Source organism: Primulina tabacum, chromosome 1 (assembly GCF_025594145.1).
Source record: "Primulina tabacum isolate GXHZ01 chromosome 1, ASM2559414v2, whole genome shotgun sequence".
Lineage (NCBI taxonomy): Eukaryota > Viridiplantae > Streptophyta > Magnoliopsida > Lamiales > Gesneriaceae > Primulina > Primulina tabacum.
In genome coordinates this window covers 51,222,414-51,242,101 of record NC_134550.1, presented here as the reverse complement: position 1 = coordinate 51,242,101, position 19,688 = coordinate 51,222,414, and the positions used below count along the sequence as shown (strand labels likewise).

Genomic DNA, 19,688 nt, shown 5'->3' with positions numbered 1-19,688 from the left:
GGATCGATCAACTGGTTGACTCCACCACAGGTCATCAATATTTATGCATAACGGATGCTTAACAAGGATACCATCAGATACCACTGGCAGAGGAAGACCAGGATAAAGTAAGCTTCATCACCTATGAGGGGACATTCTGTTATGTGGTAATGCCTTTCGTGTTAAAAAATGCATGAGGTACTTATCAAAGGCTCATGGACAAGGTTTTTTCAGCTCAGGTTAGAAGGAATGTTGAGCTCTATGTGGATGATATTTTGGTGAAGTCCAAGGGTTTGGCTGACCTCATAGTGGACCTCCGTGAGACCTTTGCCACTCTAAGGTCTTATGGGTTGAAACTGAACCTCAGAAGTGCACCTTCGGGGTCAGGAGCGGAAAGTTTCTAGGATATATGATAACGGAAAGGGGAATTGAGATCAAACCCGAGAAAGTAAAGGCTATCCAATCTATGTCACCTCCTGGGAATCTCCAGGAGGTCCAGAAGCTTGCCGAAAGAATCGCAGCTTTATCACGATTCATTTCAAAAGCAGCACATCGAAGTTTGCCTTTCTTCCGCATTCTCAGAAAAGCTAAGAAGTTTGAATGGGATGAAGAATGTGTAAAGACATTCGATGATTTAAAGAATTATTTGGCTAAGCTCCCTATATTAACAAACCATCAACAAGATAGCAATTATACGTTTATATTTTAGCCACCGAAGCAGCTGTGAGCTCGGTCCTAATCAGGAAAAAAGACACCAAATAGAGTCCCGTATATTACATCTCTCACGCACTCAAAGGAACTGAACTCAGATATACAGCGGTGGAGAAACTTGCCCTAGCCTTGGTCTCAACAGCTCGAAGGCTAAGGCCATACTTTCTATCTCACCCAATTACGTTCCTTCCGGCAAAGATCGGTGAAGAGACCTCCCGAGTAATGTTCTATGATGATCAGAATGATGAGAGATAGGCCACAGACTTAGACTTCTTGGAAGAAAAGAGGGAAATCGCAGCCATAAAAATGGAAGCTTACAAAAGATGTATAGCCCGATCCTACAATAAGAAGGTCATTCAGAGGAGCTTTCAGGTTGGAGACCTAGTTTGGAAGAAGATTCAAGATGTGGATGTTGGGAAGCTAGATCCAAGATGGGAAGGACCGTTTAAGATGATAGAGAATATCAGGTCAGGTGCCTATTACTTAGAAGATTTGGCAGGGAATAAATTGAAGAGGCCATGGAATGCCTATCACCTCTGCAGATATTATGCTTAGATTTTGTTATAGCTTTAGTTTCTTTTTATTCTGTCAGTTACCTTTATTCAAGAACGTCATGTTTTGATACTATATTAGTTGTATTAAAAAAACTATATGTTTGTCTCGGAAATCATGGAAGATAAGGATTTCACCCTGTCTCGGTTCAGGAGCCTCAGAGTTCACCTCATCTTGGTCACGCCAAGTTTATAAGGGTTTTCACCCTGTCTCGGTTCAGGAGCCTCAGAGCTCACCTCATCTTCGTCACGCTCTGTTTCTATTCAGGAGCCTCAGAGCTCACATCATCTTGGTCATGCCAAGTTTACAAGGGTTTTCACCCTGTCTCGGTTCTGGAGCCTCATAGCTCACCTCATCTTGGTCACGCTAAGTTTAGAAGGGTTTTTACCCTGTCTCAGTTCAAGAGCCTCAGAGCTCACCTCATCTTGGTCACGCCAAGTTTGTAAGGGTTTTCACCATGTCTCAGTTCAGGAACCTTAGAGCTCAGCCCATCTTGGTCACGCCAAGTTTAGATGGGTTTTAACCGTGTCTCAGTTCAGGAGCCTCAGAGCTCACCTCATCTTGGTCACGCCAAGTTTACAAGGGTTTTCACCCTGTCTCAGTTCAAGAGCCTCAGAGCTCAACTCATCTTGGTCACGCCAAGTCTACAAGGGTTTTCACCCTGTCTCAGTTCAGGAGCCTCAGAGCTCATCTCATCTTGGTCACGTCAAGTTTACAAGGGTTTTAACCCTGTCTCGGTTCAGAAGCCTCAGAGCTCACCTCATCTTGGTCACACCAAGTTTACAAAGGTTTCACCATGTCTCGATTCAGGAGCCTCAGAGCTCACGTTTATAAGGGTTTTCACCCTGTCTCAGTTCAAGAGCATCAGAGCTCACCTCATCTTGGTCACGCCAAGTTTACAAGAGATCATTGAAGATAAGGATTTCACCATATCTCAGTTTAGGAGCCTCAGAGCCCACCTCATCTTGGTCACACCAAGTTTATAATGATTTTCATCCTACCTCAGTTCAGGAGCATTAGAGCTCACCTCATCTTGGTTACGCCAAATTTATAATGGTTTTCACCCCACCTCAGTACAGGAGGTTTAATGACGTCATAGCACATCTCACCACAATCTCGCGGGACATGTGTGTATACTGACCTGAGCTCGGCAAGAAGGAGGTCACTCACTCGGTTATTATTTTACTAAGTGTTCGGCCGAGCTCCCACTGCTTACCCGAACTCTCTCAGGGTGACCTCTATCGGTTATTATTTTTGCAAGTGCTTGGCCGAGCTTCAAGATCCCATCTGACCTCTCTCAGGGTGACCTCAAATGGTTATTATTTTATTAAGTGTTTGTCTGAGCTCCAAGAGCCCAGCCGACCTCTCTCAGGGTGGCCTTAGTCGGTTATTGTTTTATTAAGTGATTGTCCGAGCTCCAAGAGCCCCGACGACCTCTCTCAGTGAGACGTTAATCAGTAGTTATTTTGTCAAGTGTTAGACCGGGCTCCAGGAGCCAAGCCAACCTCACCCTGCGTGACCTTACCAAATTATTGTGATTAATTGTGGGGCTGACCTCTCATCGCGACCTCATTAAACTGTTAATCACTATGTATTTAGCTGACCTCAAAGGAAAGGAAATAATGGAATGCAATTTCATTAAGTCTGGTACAAGAAAAAAATGAAGTAAATAGGCTGAGCCTAGCTGATCACGCGTCGGGGGGAGGTTCTCCACAACCTTCTTTACACTGTTAAAATCTGCCGAAGACCCCTCCGGAGGATACCCAGCTTCCTTAAACTGATCCACGGCCCCGTCAAAGCCAACATAGATGAAGTTGGGGGCCTTGTCAGCGATGATGTCCCCAAACTCCTCGGACTTCAGGAAAACCTCCTTGAAGACCTCAGATCCGTTGGCGAGATCAGCTCGTGCCGAAACAATTTCCTGCTGGGCCACGCTAAGTTCCTCCTTAACTGCCTTCACCTCCTCCTGAGCAGCCTCTAGGCGGACCTCGACAAGACGCACCTCGACTAGACGCAACTCATTCTTCAGCTCCAGGGTCTCAGCTGCAAAGCCTTGCCGCATGTCGGCCTCCCTCCTCTTCGAGTTGGCTTGTTCCTTCTCAAGGGCCTCTGTCAGCTCAGCAAGTTTGCTTTCCAGCTCAGCCGAGTTTGCCTGAAATGTCCTAGCATCCTTCGAGGAATGTTTCAAAAAATTGGTTACCCAAAATGCCACCTCGGTGTTCAGCAGAGCGGCCTGTAAGGAAAAGTGTTAGGCAAGTTGTAAGGACCGTGTATCGTAAATCCTATGTTGATTATCGATAATTTATGAAATTGTTATGTGATTATGTATATGAGGTATTTCATGACAATGGAAAATGAGAAAATAAGTGTTAATAATGAAATATCGTACTAGATATTGATTAATTAACAGAATTTTAGTTGTAAGAACTCTAGTGGAGAAGCCGAACGCCAATATAATACAAAACCCAATAATTTAGACAGAACGTGTGGCGCTCGAGCGGTAGAAAATGACCGTCCGAGTGCCAGTGTGGAACATGTTATCACTCGGACAGAACGTTTCGCGTCCGAGCGGTAGTTTTTGACTGCCCGAGCGCGGTGCAAGTGCACTCGGGGGCAGAACATCTCGCGCTCGGGCGCGAGAATTCTACCGCCCGAGCGCGAGATCGGTGGAGATAAAATTAAGTTTTTTGTTCATTTCTTCCTTCACCTTCCGTTAGCTGCTTCGAGAGATAAAGTTGGGAAATCAGTTTCTTCCGTTCGAATCGACTTCGAAACGTTATCTAAACGCGAAACAAATTATGTATTTGGAATCCTCGCGTCGAGAGCTTTCTTTTGAGGTAAATTTCTTCTAGTTTCAGCAGCTCTAAATATGAAAGTGCTGAAATAGCATGTATTTGAAGTCGAGATTCCTATATGTGGTAGAATAACCGACAAGAAACTATGTTTTGAAGTCGGAATTGAATTATGTTATGAATTTTCAAAGTTTCAAAAGATATTTGAAACTTATATTATTGATTTTGAATTGTGTTATTGATTGAAATGATTATGTTATTGATGTAGATAGATTATTATACTGATATCTTCAAGCAACATCAATTGGAACGAAGAATTGAGGTATGTTGCGAACGGGTAACATACGACAGGTATCTGTATTATATGATATATGTTGGATTGGTTTGATTGATTGGAATGAGAATACATGTCTATATGCCTTATTTCTTGGGTTTATGTGGCATACATGACATTGTGATTTAAATATCGATGTATAAAATAAATGTTTTGTTAACACACATCGTTTGATGCATACATCGACACATGACATGCACGTTGAGCTATGATCCTTGGATACCCTGATATGATTTGATTAGATTCTGGGGTTTGTGAACACAATGCTATTTTTGGTATTACATGACCCTTAAAACATAGACATTTGTGGCCCCGACGATTGATTGAGATTTGGGATTTGATGGCGCTTTGTCGACGCTATCATACGAGTATCCCTGATTGAGGCCGGTGTGCCAGCTCGAGCATTGATTTGATAGCGATTCGTTTGATTCTGACATGTGCTCAGTGGATGGGCATTTGACCTGATACCTCCACGACATACATGCATTGCATACCATATATCATTGTTTAGATACTTTTGGTATATATGATGGTTGTTCCATACGGAGCTTTGCTCACCCCCAAGGGGGGCTGTTGTTGTCTTTGTGTGTGGACAATGGCAGGTACTCCAGGATATCAGGAGGTCGGAGAGGGTACTTCTGGAGGGAATCACAGTTTGGGCTGAGGTTTTATTTTTGTTCCCAGTATATATATATATGTATCTATATATCGGGGCATATCCCGAGGATATTAGTTGTTTGTATATGATTGGATTTGATTATGTGTGGGCAAGTTTTATGATGTGAGATGAAATACTATTTTTAGTATTCAAATTATAGAAGAAATATTTTGGGCTCATTGTAAAGAAAATTTAAACTCGTTTTCCGCTGTAATTAATTAACCCTAATCAGATTGTGTTGTAATAACGATTAGGGGCTAAGGGCCCCACACAAGTCTAGACATTATAAAAAGGTTACTTGAAGGAAATTACCTCAGTGCTGGCACAGGTGGACCTCATGACAAGCTTGGACCACTTCTACCCATGAAGGAAGTCTGCATCGGCCCTGGAGGCGACGTCTCAGAGAATAGCTCCGGCCATAGGGGACCGCCCATCCCCCACGATGCGAAGGTCCTCCCGGTACATATCATATAAATTTGAGCGACAGCAGAGGACTTGGGAGGAAGTGTCCGACCTCATCTGCCGAAGGGGCACGACATCAGTTTGAACAGGGCTGAGCTCCCCATTGCTTCCAGACTGCCCATTGGAGCGAGGGGTCTCAGGGCCTCGGTGTTTCCGGGACGAGCTCCGGGGAACCTCCGTAGCTTCAGCAATGGTAACCACAAGGACCTCCTCACGGCTGGCCTCCACAACCACGGCCTTGCCATTGTCTACGTTAGCCGAGCTGGCTTTCTGCTGCCTTCGGGCCTTAGCCTTTTTGATGAGGGCATTCATGACTCTGGCAGCTGAGACAAAAACAGAAGCTTGGTCAGAAAAATATACATATATATAAATAAATAAAAATGGGGGAATGAGCAGAGGCTGAGCTAAATTCCATACCCTCATGGCCCTTGGGAGTGACTTTGGCCGAGCTTTTACGAAAAACTGTGGCTCTTACGGAAGCCTGGAGGAGGAGAAAGGATCTCGGGGAGAGCTGCTTGCCATTGGGAACAGATGTCCCACCAGTCGGAAGGCTGGACAAAAAAATAATGGTTTTTCCAAAATTTGTTAGTACTTGGAGCCCTCTAAAAAAATTGACAGTTTGGGCGAGCTGAGAAGTAGAAGGGGCCATCTTCCGACCTCTTGAGAAGATAGAAGTTGGAGAAGGAAAGGAGGTCAATTGTAAAGCCTAAGGCCTTGAAAAGAACAACAAAATTACACAGGGTGCGAAAGGCGTTTGGTGTGAACTGGCCGAGGTAGATCTTGTAAAATTGGCTCTGCATTTGGAAAAGAAGGGGCAGAGGAAACAGGAGTCCACCCTCTAGCTGGTCTTGATAGAAGGTGTAGTAGCCGGGAGGTGGAGTGTTAGCTCTTTCCTCAAAATGAGGAAAAATGAACTTATAATCAGGGGGCGGAAGAGAGAGCTCGTATGCGGACCTCGTCCGAGGCATCTAACCACGAAAGGTACAGATCGAACCAAGGGTCACAAGTCCTGATAGGCTCCTCGGAGTTATAGAAACCGAGCTGATTCCGGACTGCGCCATCGTCACCAGTGGAGAGGTTGGAGCGGACCCCCTCGGTTTCAGGACACTCACCTGACACAGAGGCGAGCTCCGTGATGGGATCATACTGATCCACCTCATAGAAGACTTCCTCGGAGGTCGACAGGGAAGGACAGTTTGGGGAGGTCATGAGAAGTATAACTAATGGAGATCGGAAGCAGGGAGTTGGGGAAAAAAAGGGTTCTTTTCGAAGGTCGGAGCCGAGGTGATAGGATGGAAATGTAAGATTTGAATGAAGGGGGTAGACGGTATTTATAGAGGGACCAGGAGGAGATCGGACCGTTGATTTCAAAAGGGTTGAACGGCCAAGATCGTCTCGAAATCCGTGAAACTTGTCGTTGGAATGACAAGTGATAGCAACGTTTCATATTCAGGATGGGAACTAGCATGACTATGAGCTTGTCGTGTCAGCTCAGCTCCATTAGGAATGTCACGTAATTCAGGACAGCTAAGAGCTTTGCCTTGTAGCTTGGCTTAGCCAAGAGTTTCACCTCAGTTCAGAATAGCTAAGCCAAATAGCTCGACCCTTTAAGGCAGGACAACCCAAAATGCTGCCTATCAGAATCATCATAAAGAGCTCTGTATCTCAGGTCGGGGCAACTCAAAACACAGACCGGAACGGCCAAAAGCTTTGCCTATTGAGATCAGAACAGCTCTACTTTGGTTCTAAGCTCAGCATAGCGGAGGACTCTGCCTTCAAGCTAGGGACAGCCGGCTTAGAACACTTATGGGCCATCGAGAGCTAAGACAACCACGAGCTTCTGGTCTACAACGTCAGCTTGATTTGAGGGGATGGGGGGACTCGTGATACCCCAAGACCGAGGATGGATCTGGCCCACTCTCGGTAGCCTAGATAGTTAGTGGCCCAGCGCTCAGCATCTGGGTGGTCATCTACCGCGAGGTCTGTTGGAGGTTATCCGAGATTATCCGAGAGGTAGTGGCCCAACGTTTGGAAAAACCAGGAGGTCAGATTCTTGACCCAGCACAATGTAAGATCACCTCATCTTGGTCTGAAGCTTCTAGGAGGACATCCGAGAGGTCATCCCAGCCGACCTCCTATATCCACAATCTCGTCGATCAGATATACGGCCGACCTCCCAAGCCGACCTCTCAAGACCTCCCAAACCGACCTACCAAGAGTTTCCGAGCCGACCTCCCATATTATGGAATCGTGCCGATTAGAAGTGTCATTGCCGAGCTTCCGAGCTGACCTCCCATATCATGGAATCGTGCCAATTAGAAGTGTCATTGCCGAGCTCCCAAGCCGAGCTCCAACAGGGTCCAGAATATGGACGAGCTCTTGCCTGGGAGAGCTTCTATTCAGACATTAACGAGTAGCCCATGGAAATAAAGCCCTAAAGAGTAAGGTCCGTCAAGATCTAACCGCACAGAATCTAACCAAATCTTGCGAATGATTCTGAGGATCTAAATCTACCAAATCAGGACTCTATTCTTCTCCTATAAATACCGTGTTTCGTTAATTGTTTATTCATTCATATATTTACATTCTCTCAGTACACACATTACTTTCTCAGTTTTCTGTTCTCTGACTTGAGCGTCGAAGGGGCTATGCCGGAACAACCTTCCGGCCCCTTTATAACGTTCTTGTTTATGTTTCCAGATCTCGAAGGTCCAATCCGAGCTCCCCAAGTGAAGATCCGACCTCTCAGCTACCATCCCGGATTTCAGCAACATCACACATTGTTTGTCCAATACATTTTACCTGACAAAACGTAGTTTTCATGATATTGCGTAAGGCCGTTGTTTTACTCAATGCGCATAAAAAAGGCTTAGCAACTGCGAGTTTCATATTTATAAAACAAATTACAATATTCCTTACATATATATGACCACTTCTCAAAATTATGTATACGGTTTCGTATTATTCACTACAAGAAAAATGATTTTCCGCAGCACGTCATCAATAGTGTGCATTAAAAGCACACTGCGAATACTATTTTTCATGGCGTGCACCCATATGTGCGTTGTTAATAGTGTTGCACTTGATACTATTAACGGCGTGCATTAAAAACACGATGCGGATAGTAATATCCGCAGCATGCATTTATGTGTGATGTTAATAAATTATATAAACGACAACGTGCAGTTATATGTGAGCTGTTAATAACCTATGCAATTTTCGCAGCGCACAATAAAGGCACGCCGTTAATAGTATTATTAACAGCGTGCATGTTTATGTGAGCTGTTAAAAGTAAATCATTTTTTTAAAAAAATCGTGTTTAGACATTAACGGCGTACATTAATCGCACGCCGTTAATAGTATTATTCACGGCATGCATATTATTAGCACGCTGCGGAAAATGTGTTCGAATTTTTAAATTAGCGATGGTTTTAGTTGCGACGATTTAAAACACTGTCGCCACAGTTAGCGACGGTTTACAAGAAACCGTCGCCGATTTAAAATCGGTAACGGTTTAGTAAAAGAAAAGCGATGGTTTTTTAAACCGTCGCTAATAGACGTAAATCGGCGACGGTTTAATAAAAACCCGTCGCTATGAGCGACGGTTTAATCGAAAATCGTCGGTAATAATCGCTATGAGCGACAGTTCTATGTCAACCGTCGCTAGTAGCGACGGTTTAATCGAAAATCGTCGCTAATAATCGCAAATTATCTATAAATATCCGATTTTCGTTCCATTTTCCTCCACACCACTTCACAACACTTAAAATTTTTCTCTCTTATATGATTTTAGTTTCGATTTAGGTACGTTTTTTTGTTTCTTTAGTTAATTTTTTAATTGTTAATTCAGATCATGAGTATTATTATTATAGTTGTATTGTAGTTTTTTTAAAAATTGATTAAATTATAAAAGCAATTTTTTTTATTTTTACGCAAAATTTAGCGACGGTTTTGTAACCGTCGCTAAATTTAAAGATCGTCGCTAAAGTAGCGACGGTTTCTTCGGTTTTTAACCGTCGCCAATTTGCGACGGTTTCGTCAAAAATCGTCGCTAATATTTAGATATTTTATGAATATTAACGGCGTACATTGCACGCTGCGGATAATTGTATTAACGGCGTACATATACACGTCGTTGATAATAGTATTAACAACGTGCACATGTACGCCGCGGATAATCTTGAACTTTCAACAGCTTGCAACTTTGCAGCGTGCAATGCGCGCTGCGGAAAGCCCCTATGTGCGCTGCGGAAAGCCATTTTTGTTGTAGTGGTTATTATGTCAACAGTCAACACACTGTTTTTATATGAAAATTTATTATGAGGAATATTTTTTAAAATTTCTTTCATAGAATCTTGCTGAATTAATTTCTTAGATATAAAATTTTTAAACGATAAATTTCTAATTAATTTTATATTTTTAAATTGCACGTGACAATAAAATTAATTTTTAGGGATAATTGTATTTTTGATCCTGCATGTTTCTCTTTGTGATTTTATTCCTCTATATTAAAAAAAGAGAAATTGATTATTCTAGTCTATTTCAAAATCATAATGTAGTGCCCAAATTCAGTACACGTATAACCCACATATTTATTTAATTTTTAAATATTTTATTTAAGTTTAAAATGACGTTAGTGATGCATGATTTAATTAAATTGCATTATTTTAATGTTTATGTGATGCACGTTAGAATGTTTTTCAAGTTTCATGTTTCAGGCGATTATTCGAGGCGGGATCTAGGAAAATACCGGTGACGATTTTGGCAATGTAAAATGTGGTAATTTATTTTAAGTTGAGGATGAGGCATTTTAAATTAATTATAAAGTTTTAGTATTTTAAAAGCCTAATATATTGATGAGGTGATTTTTTTTATGATGGTAACTTTTAAATATTTAACACTTGTGCGAATTATTTTAAATTGAGGGATTTTATTAAAGTTTGAAGAGTGTTAGTATTTTAATTAGTTGTAATTATTTAATTAAGCAATAATTTCCCTAATTTAACTACACCACTCACGCACACACACACTTTGAAACAAAGATACAATTTGTGTATAAATAAATCTTAAATCATGCCAAATCAAAAGTATTTCAAGAATCGAAATTGGTTTGCATAGTTGACATGACTTCTTTAAGTCCGTTCAAATCCTTGAACTCGCCATTTTATAGGCAATATGTTGTGTATATATAGATAGATAGATAGATACACGAATTAGATGTCGTTGGGTATCATCTTTCTCTTTGTTGGAAAATGCGGGGTACACACACAACAAACAACATAGAATATAGTTTATGTATTTTGGAACAATAATATATGTTCTTATAAAATCTTTAAATTTGATAGAAACAATAATATGTTTTTCTATGTTTAATTCAAATTCCCACCATCACACCCACAAGAAGAAAAACGATATGCCGCGCACGACGAATTTCGGCCGGCGGGCCATCCACGGTTCACTGGTGTACCATAGCATCAATCCAAAATCAATAATCATGTATAATGGTATAAAGATTTCTAAAAGTGTATATGCATTCATAATCACCAAATGGAAAACAAAGGCAAATGCAAAAGGGTACCTAAACCAGTTCAATGCATAGACTTGAAACTCATGCAAAAACCCTGAAATGAAATAAAGATGAATAAAAAATAAAAGTAATACCCAGGACTGAATTAACTTCATAGACGACCTAAAGAATTCAACTGTTTGCTTAAGGATATCCATCTTCTTCCTTGGGCAACTCATTAAGATCAAAATCCAGGATTTTAGGAGTAGATTGCGTCTTCTGATCACCCGTCGAATGGCGTCTCATGTGGCCTCCAAGAGCTTGGCCAGATGGGAATTTCTTCGAACAAATCTTACACGTATGTTTCCCATCATTACCAACTGGTTCCGGAAGGCTTGCTGCATTTTCAACGCTCGAAGCAATTTTACCAGTTTGTTCATCACATGTATTGGTGATCAAAGATTGATTCTTACGTCTAATATCATTGCCGTTGTAACATACCATCTTGAACTTTTTGTGACTCGATTTGTGGCCTCCATACGCCAAGTGACACGAGAAAGTTTTGTTGCAGAAACTGCAATCGTATCTTTTGGGGGTCTTCGGTGCATTAGGAGCGTCTTTTTCCTTCACAGAAGAGACTACCTGATTATTGATATCCGCGGCTTGATCATCTGTAAATCCCTCCCTGGATGAAGTTTTCTCACTCGGTGATATTTCATCAGAACTCTGTATATTGATCTCCGATTCTCTGACTTCCCCATCATGACCAGCACCTTCTGTGTCCGAAATTTTCGGAGAATCCACCCCAGAATCAGTTTTTCGACTCTTATCACCCCTTCCAGGCCCATCCTCAGTTTCCTCTAACTCACGCTTCAGCCCTGTCACCTTTTCCTTCCCCTCCTCAGAATCAAGATGATCAGGCTGTACACTTGCCTCGGAACTTATCAAAACCTGCGGAGAATGATCGTCGTCATTCCCATAAGAACTCAAAACTCCCGAAGAATCGATCACCGGAGGTGGCAATATCGGTAGGAGGATGGTTCTAGCTTTCGCAGGATAGGTTTTCAGACGCCTGGTTAAATCCACGATTGAAGGCCTCGAATCAGAGTGACCCGAATCAATATTTTCTTCGTCTGCCATGGTTATTCTCGAGAGTTTCCCTTCAATCGTTCTTTCCATCGATCTGTTTCTGGATTTTTTTTTATGCGGAGATTGAGTTGCAAAAAATCCAAATTCAAAGTCGAAGAAGCAATTAAAAGTTCTAAAAGGAAACAAAAGAACTTTTCATCAAATCAAATAAGATAAGTAGATAATGAATCCTCCTCCTGCGCGAAATCTTCCTTTTGTAACAAACCCTAATTTATTTTTGGAAAATATATTACATTAACTATATATGTATTAGTTAAGTCTCCTCGTTATTTAGGGAAATTGGTAATATCAACAATTGTGTATTTTTTTAATCTTTATCTTTATCTTTATCTTTATAGGAAGAAATTGTGAAAATTGTTTGTGTGTTATTCGGATATATATTTCACACACTAGCATTTTTTTTTAAAATTAATTTCCTTCTTTGATTATTAATCTTTATCTTTTCTACATTAAAAATAAAAAACAAAAATAAAAACCATAAGCTAATTAGAAGTATAAGCTTAATATTAATTTAAAAAAAAGGCTTATTTGGTGGATATTCGGATGTTGGATGCTTCGAAATTTTATCATCTTTATCTTAAAAAATCTTAGTTTGACTATAATATATCTTTTAAATTAGATACACAAATATTTTTATATTTGAATAAATTTTTAAAGAATAATGTATTTATGCTAATAAATTATTTTAAATTATATCCAATCAGTATTTAGTAAGTTATTTTCAAATATTTAAAATAATTTTTACAGCTGTCTTTTCAAGTAATATTTACCGCGAAAAATAGTTTATTGTGTTAACTTGTATATGAAACTTTTAGACAACGGGTAAATTATTGTGTTTCAAATTTTCACAATAAAATTAGTTTCAATATAATAATTCGACATCTATGTCTAGAAACGAACGAGGGTGGAGGTAATGTGTAATAAGTTCCCGACTGTTCAATTTTCAAGATAAGTCCCATGTTATCGATTTTAATTTGAGTGAAGACGGTGTAGAATGTTATTTTATAAACGATCAAATTTTAGTTTTAATCATATATTTTTTATTTTTAGATTTTAATAATTTTTTCATTAGAACGTTATTTTATAAACGATCAAATTTCAGTTTTAATCATATATTTTTATTTTTAGATTTTAATAATTTTTTCATTAGAATATCTATATGATAGTGCAAATATCGTCATGTTAGCATCGTACTTGTGTAAGAAAAAAGAATAAAGTTCCAAAAAAAAAAGAAACAAATGTAGAAAATTAAGACTTAAATCTAAAATAGAGGAACAAATTATGTAAAGAGATATATAAGATCAAAATTACATTGTCTCCGCCCTAAAAGATGTCGTAGTTGGTGGAGTAAGTGAGTGTTTGACTAGTTGTCAAAAGTTCTAATTCCTTGACACTTTCTCATGCGAGTTTGTTGCGCAGTGATACCCCCAGACCGAGGATGGATCAGGTCCACTCTCAGTAGCCCAGTTAGTTAGTGGCCCAGTGCTTAGCATCTGGGATGTCATCTACCGCGAGGTCGGTTGGAGGTTATGCGAGAGGTAGTGGCCCAATGTTTGGAAAAACCATGTCAGATTCATGACCCAGCACAGTGTAAGATCACCTCATCTTGGTCTGAAGCTTCTAAGAGGTCATCGGGAGGTCATCCCAGCCGACCTCCCATATCCACAATCTCGTCGATCATATATATGGTCGACCTCCCAAATCGACCTCCCAAGACCTCTGTTGGGGATCGATAACGAGTTTAGAGGGGGGGTGAATAAACTCTTTCCTTCGTTGGACGATTTTGAAAAGGGTGCTAGAATCCTGTTAGAGATTATATCTAATATTGTTCGAATGTAAATCCAGCAGATCACAATAATAAGTACGGAAATGGTCCGATGGAGTACGATGAGAAACAATAAAACAGTAGGCAGTTGAACAGTGATTGTTTCTGGAAGTTCGAAGACAAAATCTTCTACGTCTCCCCTTCTATTTCCAGAAGATATTACTAAAAGATTTGGATATTACAGTACAACACTTGTACACACCCATTTCAGTAGGGCTTACCCTTACCCTACTGAAACTCTGAGTTACACAACTCAGTAAAACGAATACAACAAAGTTCTGGAAAAAACTATTTCCCATATTACAAACTCTTCTCAATAAGATATAGTAAAGTGTTTAGCTTGAAGAGATTTCAGAACAGCATTAACACAAAATGATCTCAAAAGATCGGATATAGATAATAAAGTGTGTGCTGTTTTTCTGTATGTTGAGCTTAAAGATAAGTAGTTGATGATAGCTCACTCACGTCGGAATAATCGTTGAGTGGATAATGATAATAACATTGTTTTCTATAAAGGATTGACCTCTATATATATATAAAACTTTGAGTCCAACGTCTATAATCAAAAACAGCTTCTGAGACTCCTGAGTAAAATCAGCTTTAATACCTAAAAAAGATCATGCAGAAAGCTTCAGAGAAATCAGTCTTGTTACATGCGGTCCAAACCGTTGGACAAAATCATGCTCCCCTTGTCTTTGGGGACGGGACCGCACCGCATCACCAAAATGACGTGTTTTACTGTGGTGGATGTCACTTTTTCGTACAACGGGATATTGGGCCGACCGGCCCTGGCTGACTTCTGAGCTGTTAGCTCCACTTATCATCAAAAGCTGAAATATCTTGCGGGGAATGAAGTGGGAGTTGTATGGGGAGACCAGAAGTCCTCACGACATTGCTATGTAGATGAGGTAAAGGTAGAAGTAAAGAGATCCCGAACCGAGGTGGGAATGATTGTGACTCAACCAAGAATGATCTCCAAAAAGGAGGTTCAACTCACATCGGAGGAAGAGCCGGAAAAAATAGAGATAGGAATCCAGCGAAGCGTCGGAGTGGCGGCTGACTTGGATCCCACAACTAAGCATGATCTGCTAGCCTGTTTGAATGCCAATCCTGATGTGTTCGCCTGGTCCTCACAAGTTCTTCGAGGGGTTAGACCAAAGGTCATGGAACATCGCCTCAATGTACTTCCTGAAGCCCGACCAATCAAACAGAAGAAGAGGCACTTTGACCCTGAAAAAGACAAAATAATAATGGAGCATGTGGACGAGCTTCTTAGGGCTGGACACATACGGAAGGTCTTTTTCCCAATATGGTTATCAAATGTAGTCTTGGTCCCTAAGAGCTCTGGAAAGTGGATGATGTGTGTCGATTTAAGAGATCTCAACAAGGCTTGCCCAAAAAATTATTACCCCTTACCAAGGATCGATCAACTGGTTGACTCCACCACAGGTCATCAATATTTATGCATAACGGATGCTTAACAAGGATACCATCAGATACCACTGGCAGAGGAAGACCAGGATAAAATAAGCTTCATCACCTCTGAGAGGACATTCTGTTATGTGGTAATGCCTTTCGTGTTAAAAAATGCATGAGGTACTTATCAAAGGCTCATGGACAAGGTTTTTTCAGCTCAGGTTAGAAGGAATGTTGAGCTCTATGTGGATGATATTTTGGTGAAGTCCAAGGGTTTGGCTGACCTCATAGTGGACCTCCGTGAGACCTTTGCCACTCTAAGGTCTTATGGGTTGAAACTGAACCTCAGAAGTGCACCTTCGGGGTCAGGAGCGGAAAGTTTCTAGGATATATGATAACGGAAAGGGGAATTGAGGTCAAACCCGAGAAAGTAAAGGCTATCCAATCTATGTCACCTCCTGGGAATCTCCAGGAGGTCCAGAAGCTTGCCGAAAGAATCGCAGCTTTATCACGATTCATTTCAAAAGCAGCACATCGAAGTTTGCCTTTCTTCCGCGTTCTCAGAAAAGCTAAGAAGTTTGAATGGGATGAAGAATGTGTAAAGACATTCGATGATTTAAAGAATTATTTGGCTGAGCTCCCTATATTAACAAACCATCAACAAGATAGCAATTATACGTTTATATTTTAGCCACCGAAGCAGCTGTGAGCTCGGTCCTAATCAGGAAAAAAGACACCAAATAGAGTCCCGTATATTACATCTCTCACGCACTCAAAGGAACTGAACTCAGATATACAGCGGTGGAGAAACTTGCCCTAGCCTTGGTCTCAATAGCTCGAAGGCTAAGGCCATACTTTCTATCTCACCCAATTACGTTCCTCACTAACAGGCCTCTCGGAAAGATAATGACCCATGCTGATATCTCAAGAAGATTGGTGAAATGGGCCACTAAACTGGGAGAATACGACATTAAATATGGACCCAGGACCGCAATCAAAGCACAGGCCTTGGCCGATTTCCTGATTGAGACTCTGCATGTAAAGGTAGAAGACCTTTGGAAGGTTTATGTAGATGGCTCATCCACCGGTGAGGGCAGTGGAGTCGGAGTATTATTAATCTCTCCAAAGGGGGATGAAGTAAAATTGGCTGTAAGGCTAGACTTCAGGGCATCTAACAATGAGACAGAATATGAAGCGATTTTGGCTGGTCTAAGGGCAGCACGGCAGGTCGGAGCAGCTCGAGTTCACATCTTCTCTGATTCTCAGTTAGTGGCCAATCAAATGAATGGGTCTTATGATGTCAAGAATGAACGATTAATGGAGTATGTTAAGGCCATTGAGGTGGCCAAAGAACTTTTCACAGAACTTGTGTTTAAGCAGATCCCAAGGGAGGAGAACGAGGGAGCCGACACCCTCGCTAAAATGGCAATCTCACTTCACATTTGGAAATCAAGAGATGTGGTAGTACAAGTGGAATTAAGCTCTTATTCGAACTCCTCACCTCCCGAACTTGAAGACAATGACTAGTGCGTAGAGTTATTGGGATACATGCAAAAGGGAGAGCTCCTCAGAGATCAAAGAAAGGCATACAAGCTGAAGCAAAGAAGCCTTCAATTTATACTTGTTGATGGGTTCTCTACAAGAGGTCACTCTCTCGACCTCTTCTCAAGTGCTTGGGTTCCAATCAATCCAACTACGTGCTAAGGGAGATTCACGGAGACTGTTGTTGAAATCACTTGGGATCTTATTTTTTGGCACGGAAGGCACTTTTGGCCGGATATTTCTAGCCAACTATGCAGAAAGATGCCCTAGCTGTCGTCATCTCATGTCACAGTTGCCAACGCCATGCTAAGCTCCAGCATCAACCAGCCACCCAGCCTGTCCATTTGACCAATGAGGGATTGATATCGTGGGACCTTTTCCCATAGCCACAACCTAGAAGAAGTTCTTGCTTGTTGCCATCGATTATTTTTCAAAATGGGTGGAGGCTGAGGCTTTGTCTAAGATCACTGAGAATCTGGTCCTCAAATTTCTGTGGAAGAACATTGTCTGCAGGTTTGGGATCTTGAGGAAGTTGATATCTGACAACGGGAGACAATTTTAGGGAAATCGGATCCAAGCCTGGTGCAAGGAAATGAAGATTCAGCAACACTTCACCTCCGTGGCTTAACCTCAGAGCAATGGCCAAGTGGAGGTCACCAACAGGTCCTTAGTACAGATCATTAAAACCGGACTTGGTAACGCAAGAGGTAATTGGGTGGAGGAACTCCCCAGTGTGCTCTGGTCATACAGGACTACCCCGAAGAACGGCACCGGGGAAACGCCTTTCAACCTGGTTTATGGAAATGAGGCGGTCCTTCCGGCAAAGATCGGTGAAGAGATCTCCCGAGTAATGTTCTATGATGATCAGAATGACGAGAGATAGGCCACAGACTTAGACTTCTTGGAAGAAAAGAGGGAAATCGCAGCCATAAAAATGGAAGCTTACAAAAGATGTATAGCCCGATCCTACAATAAGAAGGTCATTCAGAGGAGCTTTCAGGTTGGAGACCTAGTTTGGAAGAAGATTCAAGATGTGGATGTTGGGAAGCTAGATCCAAGATGGGAAGGACCGTTTAAGATGATAGAGAATATCAGGTCAGGTGCCTATTACTTAGAAGATTTGGCAGGGAATAAATTGAAGAGGCCATGAAATGCCTATCACCTCTGCAGATATTATGCTTAGATTTTGTTATAGCTTTAGTTTCTTTTTATTCTGTCAGTTACCTTTATTCAAGAACGCCATGTTTTGATACTATATTAGTTGTATTAAAAAAACTATATGTTTGTCTCGGAGATCATGGAAGATAAGGATTTCACCCTGTCTCGGTTCAGGAGCCTCAGAGTTCACCTCATCTTGGTCACGCCAAGTTTATAAGGGTTTTCACCCTGTCACGGTTCAGGAGCCTCAGAGCTCACCTCATCTTGGTCACGCTCTGTTTCTATTCAGGAGCCTCAGAGCTCACATTATCTTTGTCATGCCAAGTTTACAAGGGTTTTCACCCTGTCTCGGTTCAGGAGCCTCATAACTCACCTCATCTTGGTCAAGCTAAGTTTAGAAGGGTTTTCACCCTGTCTCAGTTCAAGAGCCTCAGAGCTCACCTCATCTTGGTCACGCCAAGTTTGTAAGGGTTTTCACCATGTCTCAGTTCAGGAACCTTAGAGCTCAGCCCATCTTGGTCACGCCAAGTTTAGAAGGGTTTTAACCGTGTCTCAGTTCAGGAGCCTTAGAGCCCACCTCATCTTGGTCACGCCAAGTTTACAAGGGTTTTCACCCTGTCTCAGTTCAAGAGCCTCAGAGCTCAACTCATCTTGGTCACGCCAAGTTTACAAGGGTTTTCACCCTGTCTCAGTTCAGGAGCCTCAGAGCTCACCTCATCTTAGTCACGTCAAGTTTACAAGGGTTTTAACCATGTCTCGGTTCAGAAGCCTCAGAGCTCACCTCATCTTGGTCACACCAAGTTTACAAAGGTTTTCACCATGTCTCGATTCAAGAGCCTCAGAGCTCACGTTTATAAGGGTTTTCACCCTGTCTCAGTTCAAGAGCATCAGAGCTCACCTCATCTTGGTCACGCCAAGTTTACAAGAGATCATTGAAGATAAGGATTTCACCATATCTCAGTTCAGGAGCCTCAGAGCCCACCTCATCTTGGTCACACCAAGTTTATAATGATTTTCATCCAACCTCAGTTCAGGAGCATCAGAGCTCACCTCATCTTGGTTACGCCAAATTTATAATGGTTTTCACCTCACCTCAGTACAGGAGGTTTAATGACGTCATAGCACATCTCACCACAATCTCGCGGGACATTTGTGTATACTGACCTGAGCTCGGCAAGAAGGAGGTCACTCACTCGGTTATTATTTTACTAAGTGTTCGGCCGAGCTCCCACTGCTTACCCGAACTCTCTCGGGGTGACCTCAATCGGTTATGATTTTTGCAAGTGCTTGGCCGAGCTTCAAGATCCCATCTGACCTCTCTCAGGGTGACCTCAAATGGTTATTATTTTAGTAAGTGTTTGTCTGAGCTCCAAGAGCCCAGCCGACCTCTCTCAGGGTGGCCTTAGTCGGTTATTGTTTTATTAAGTGATTGTCCGAGCTCCAAGAGCCCAGCCGACCTCTCTCAGTGAGACGTTAATCAGTAGTTATTTTGTCAAGTGTTGGATCGGGCTCCGGGAGCCAAGCCAACCTCACCCTGCGTGACCTTACCAAATTATTGTGATTAATTGTGGGGCTGACCTCTCATCGTGACCTCATTAAACTGT

At 41.7% G+C, this 19,688-nt stretch overlaps 1 protein-coding gene across 1 annotated transcript; it reads left to right on the top strand.

Moving 5' to 3' along the window:
- The first annotated feature begins 15,775 nt into the window (after nucleotides 1–15,775).
- LOC142512009 (uncharacterized) lies at nucleotides 15,776–16,911 on the top strand. Its single transcript, XM_075619671.1, has 2 exons — nucleotides 15,776–16,062; nucleotides 16,176–16,911. Exons 1-2 carry the CDS (start codon nucleotides 15,776–15,778, stop codon nucleotides 16,909–16,911), a joined length of 1,023 nt encoding a protein of 340 aa, XP_075475786.1.
- Nucleotides 16,912–19,688: the final 2,777 nt, after the last annotated feature.

Bases quoted from the DNA above. Each gene is read 5' to 3' on its own strand.
- LOC142512009 (XM_075619671.1), top strand. From the start codon at position 15,776: ATGATAACGGAAAGGGGAATTGAGGTCAAACCCGAGAAAGTAAAGGCT. The intron at 16,063-16,175 runs GTTTATATTTTA...AACTGAACTCAG, and splicing joins CAACAAGATAGCAATTATAC to ATATACAGCGGTGGAGAAAC.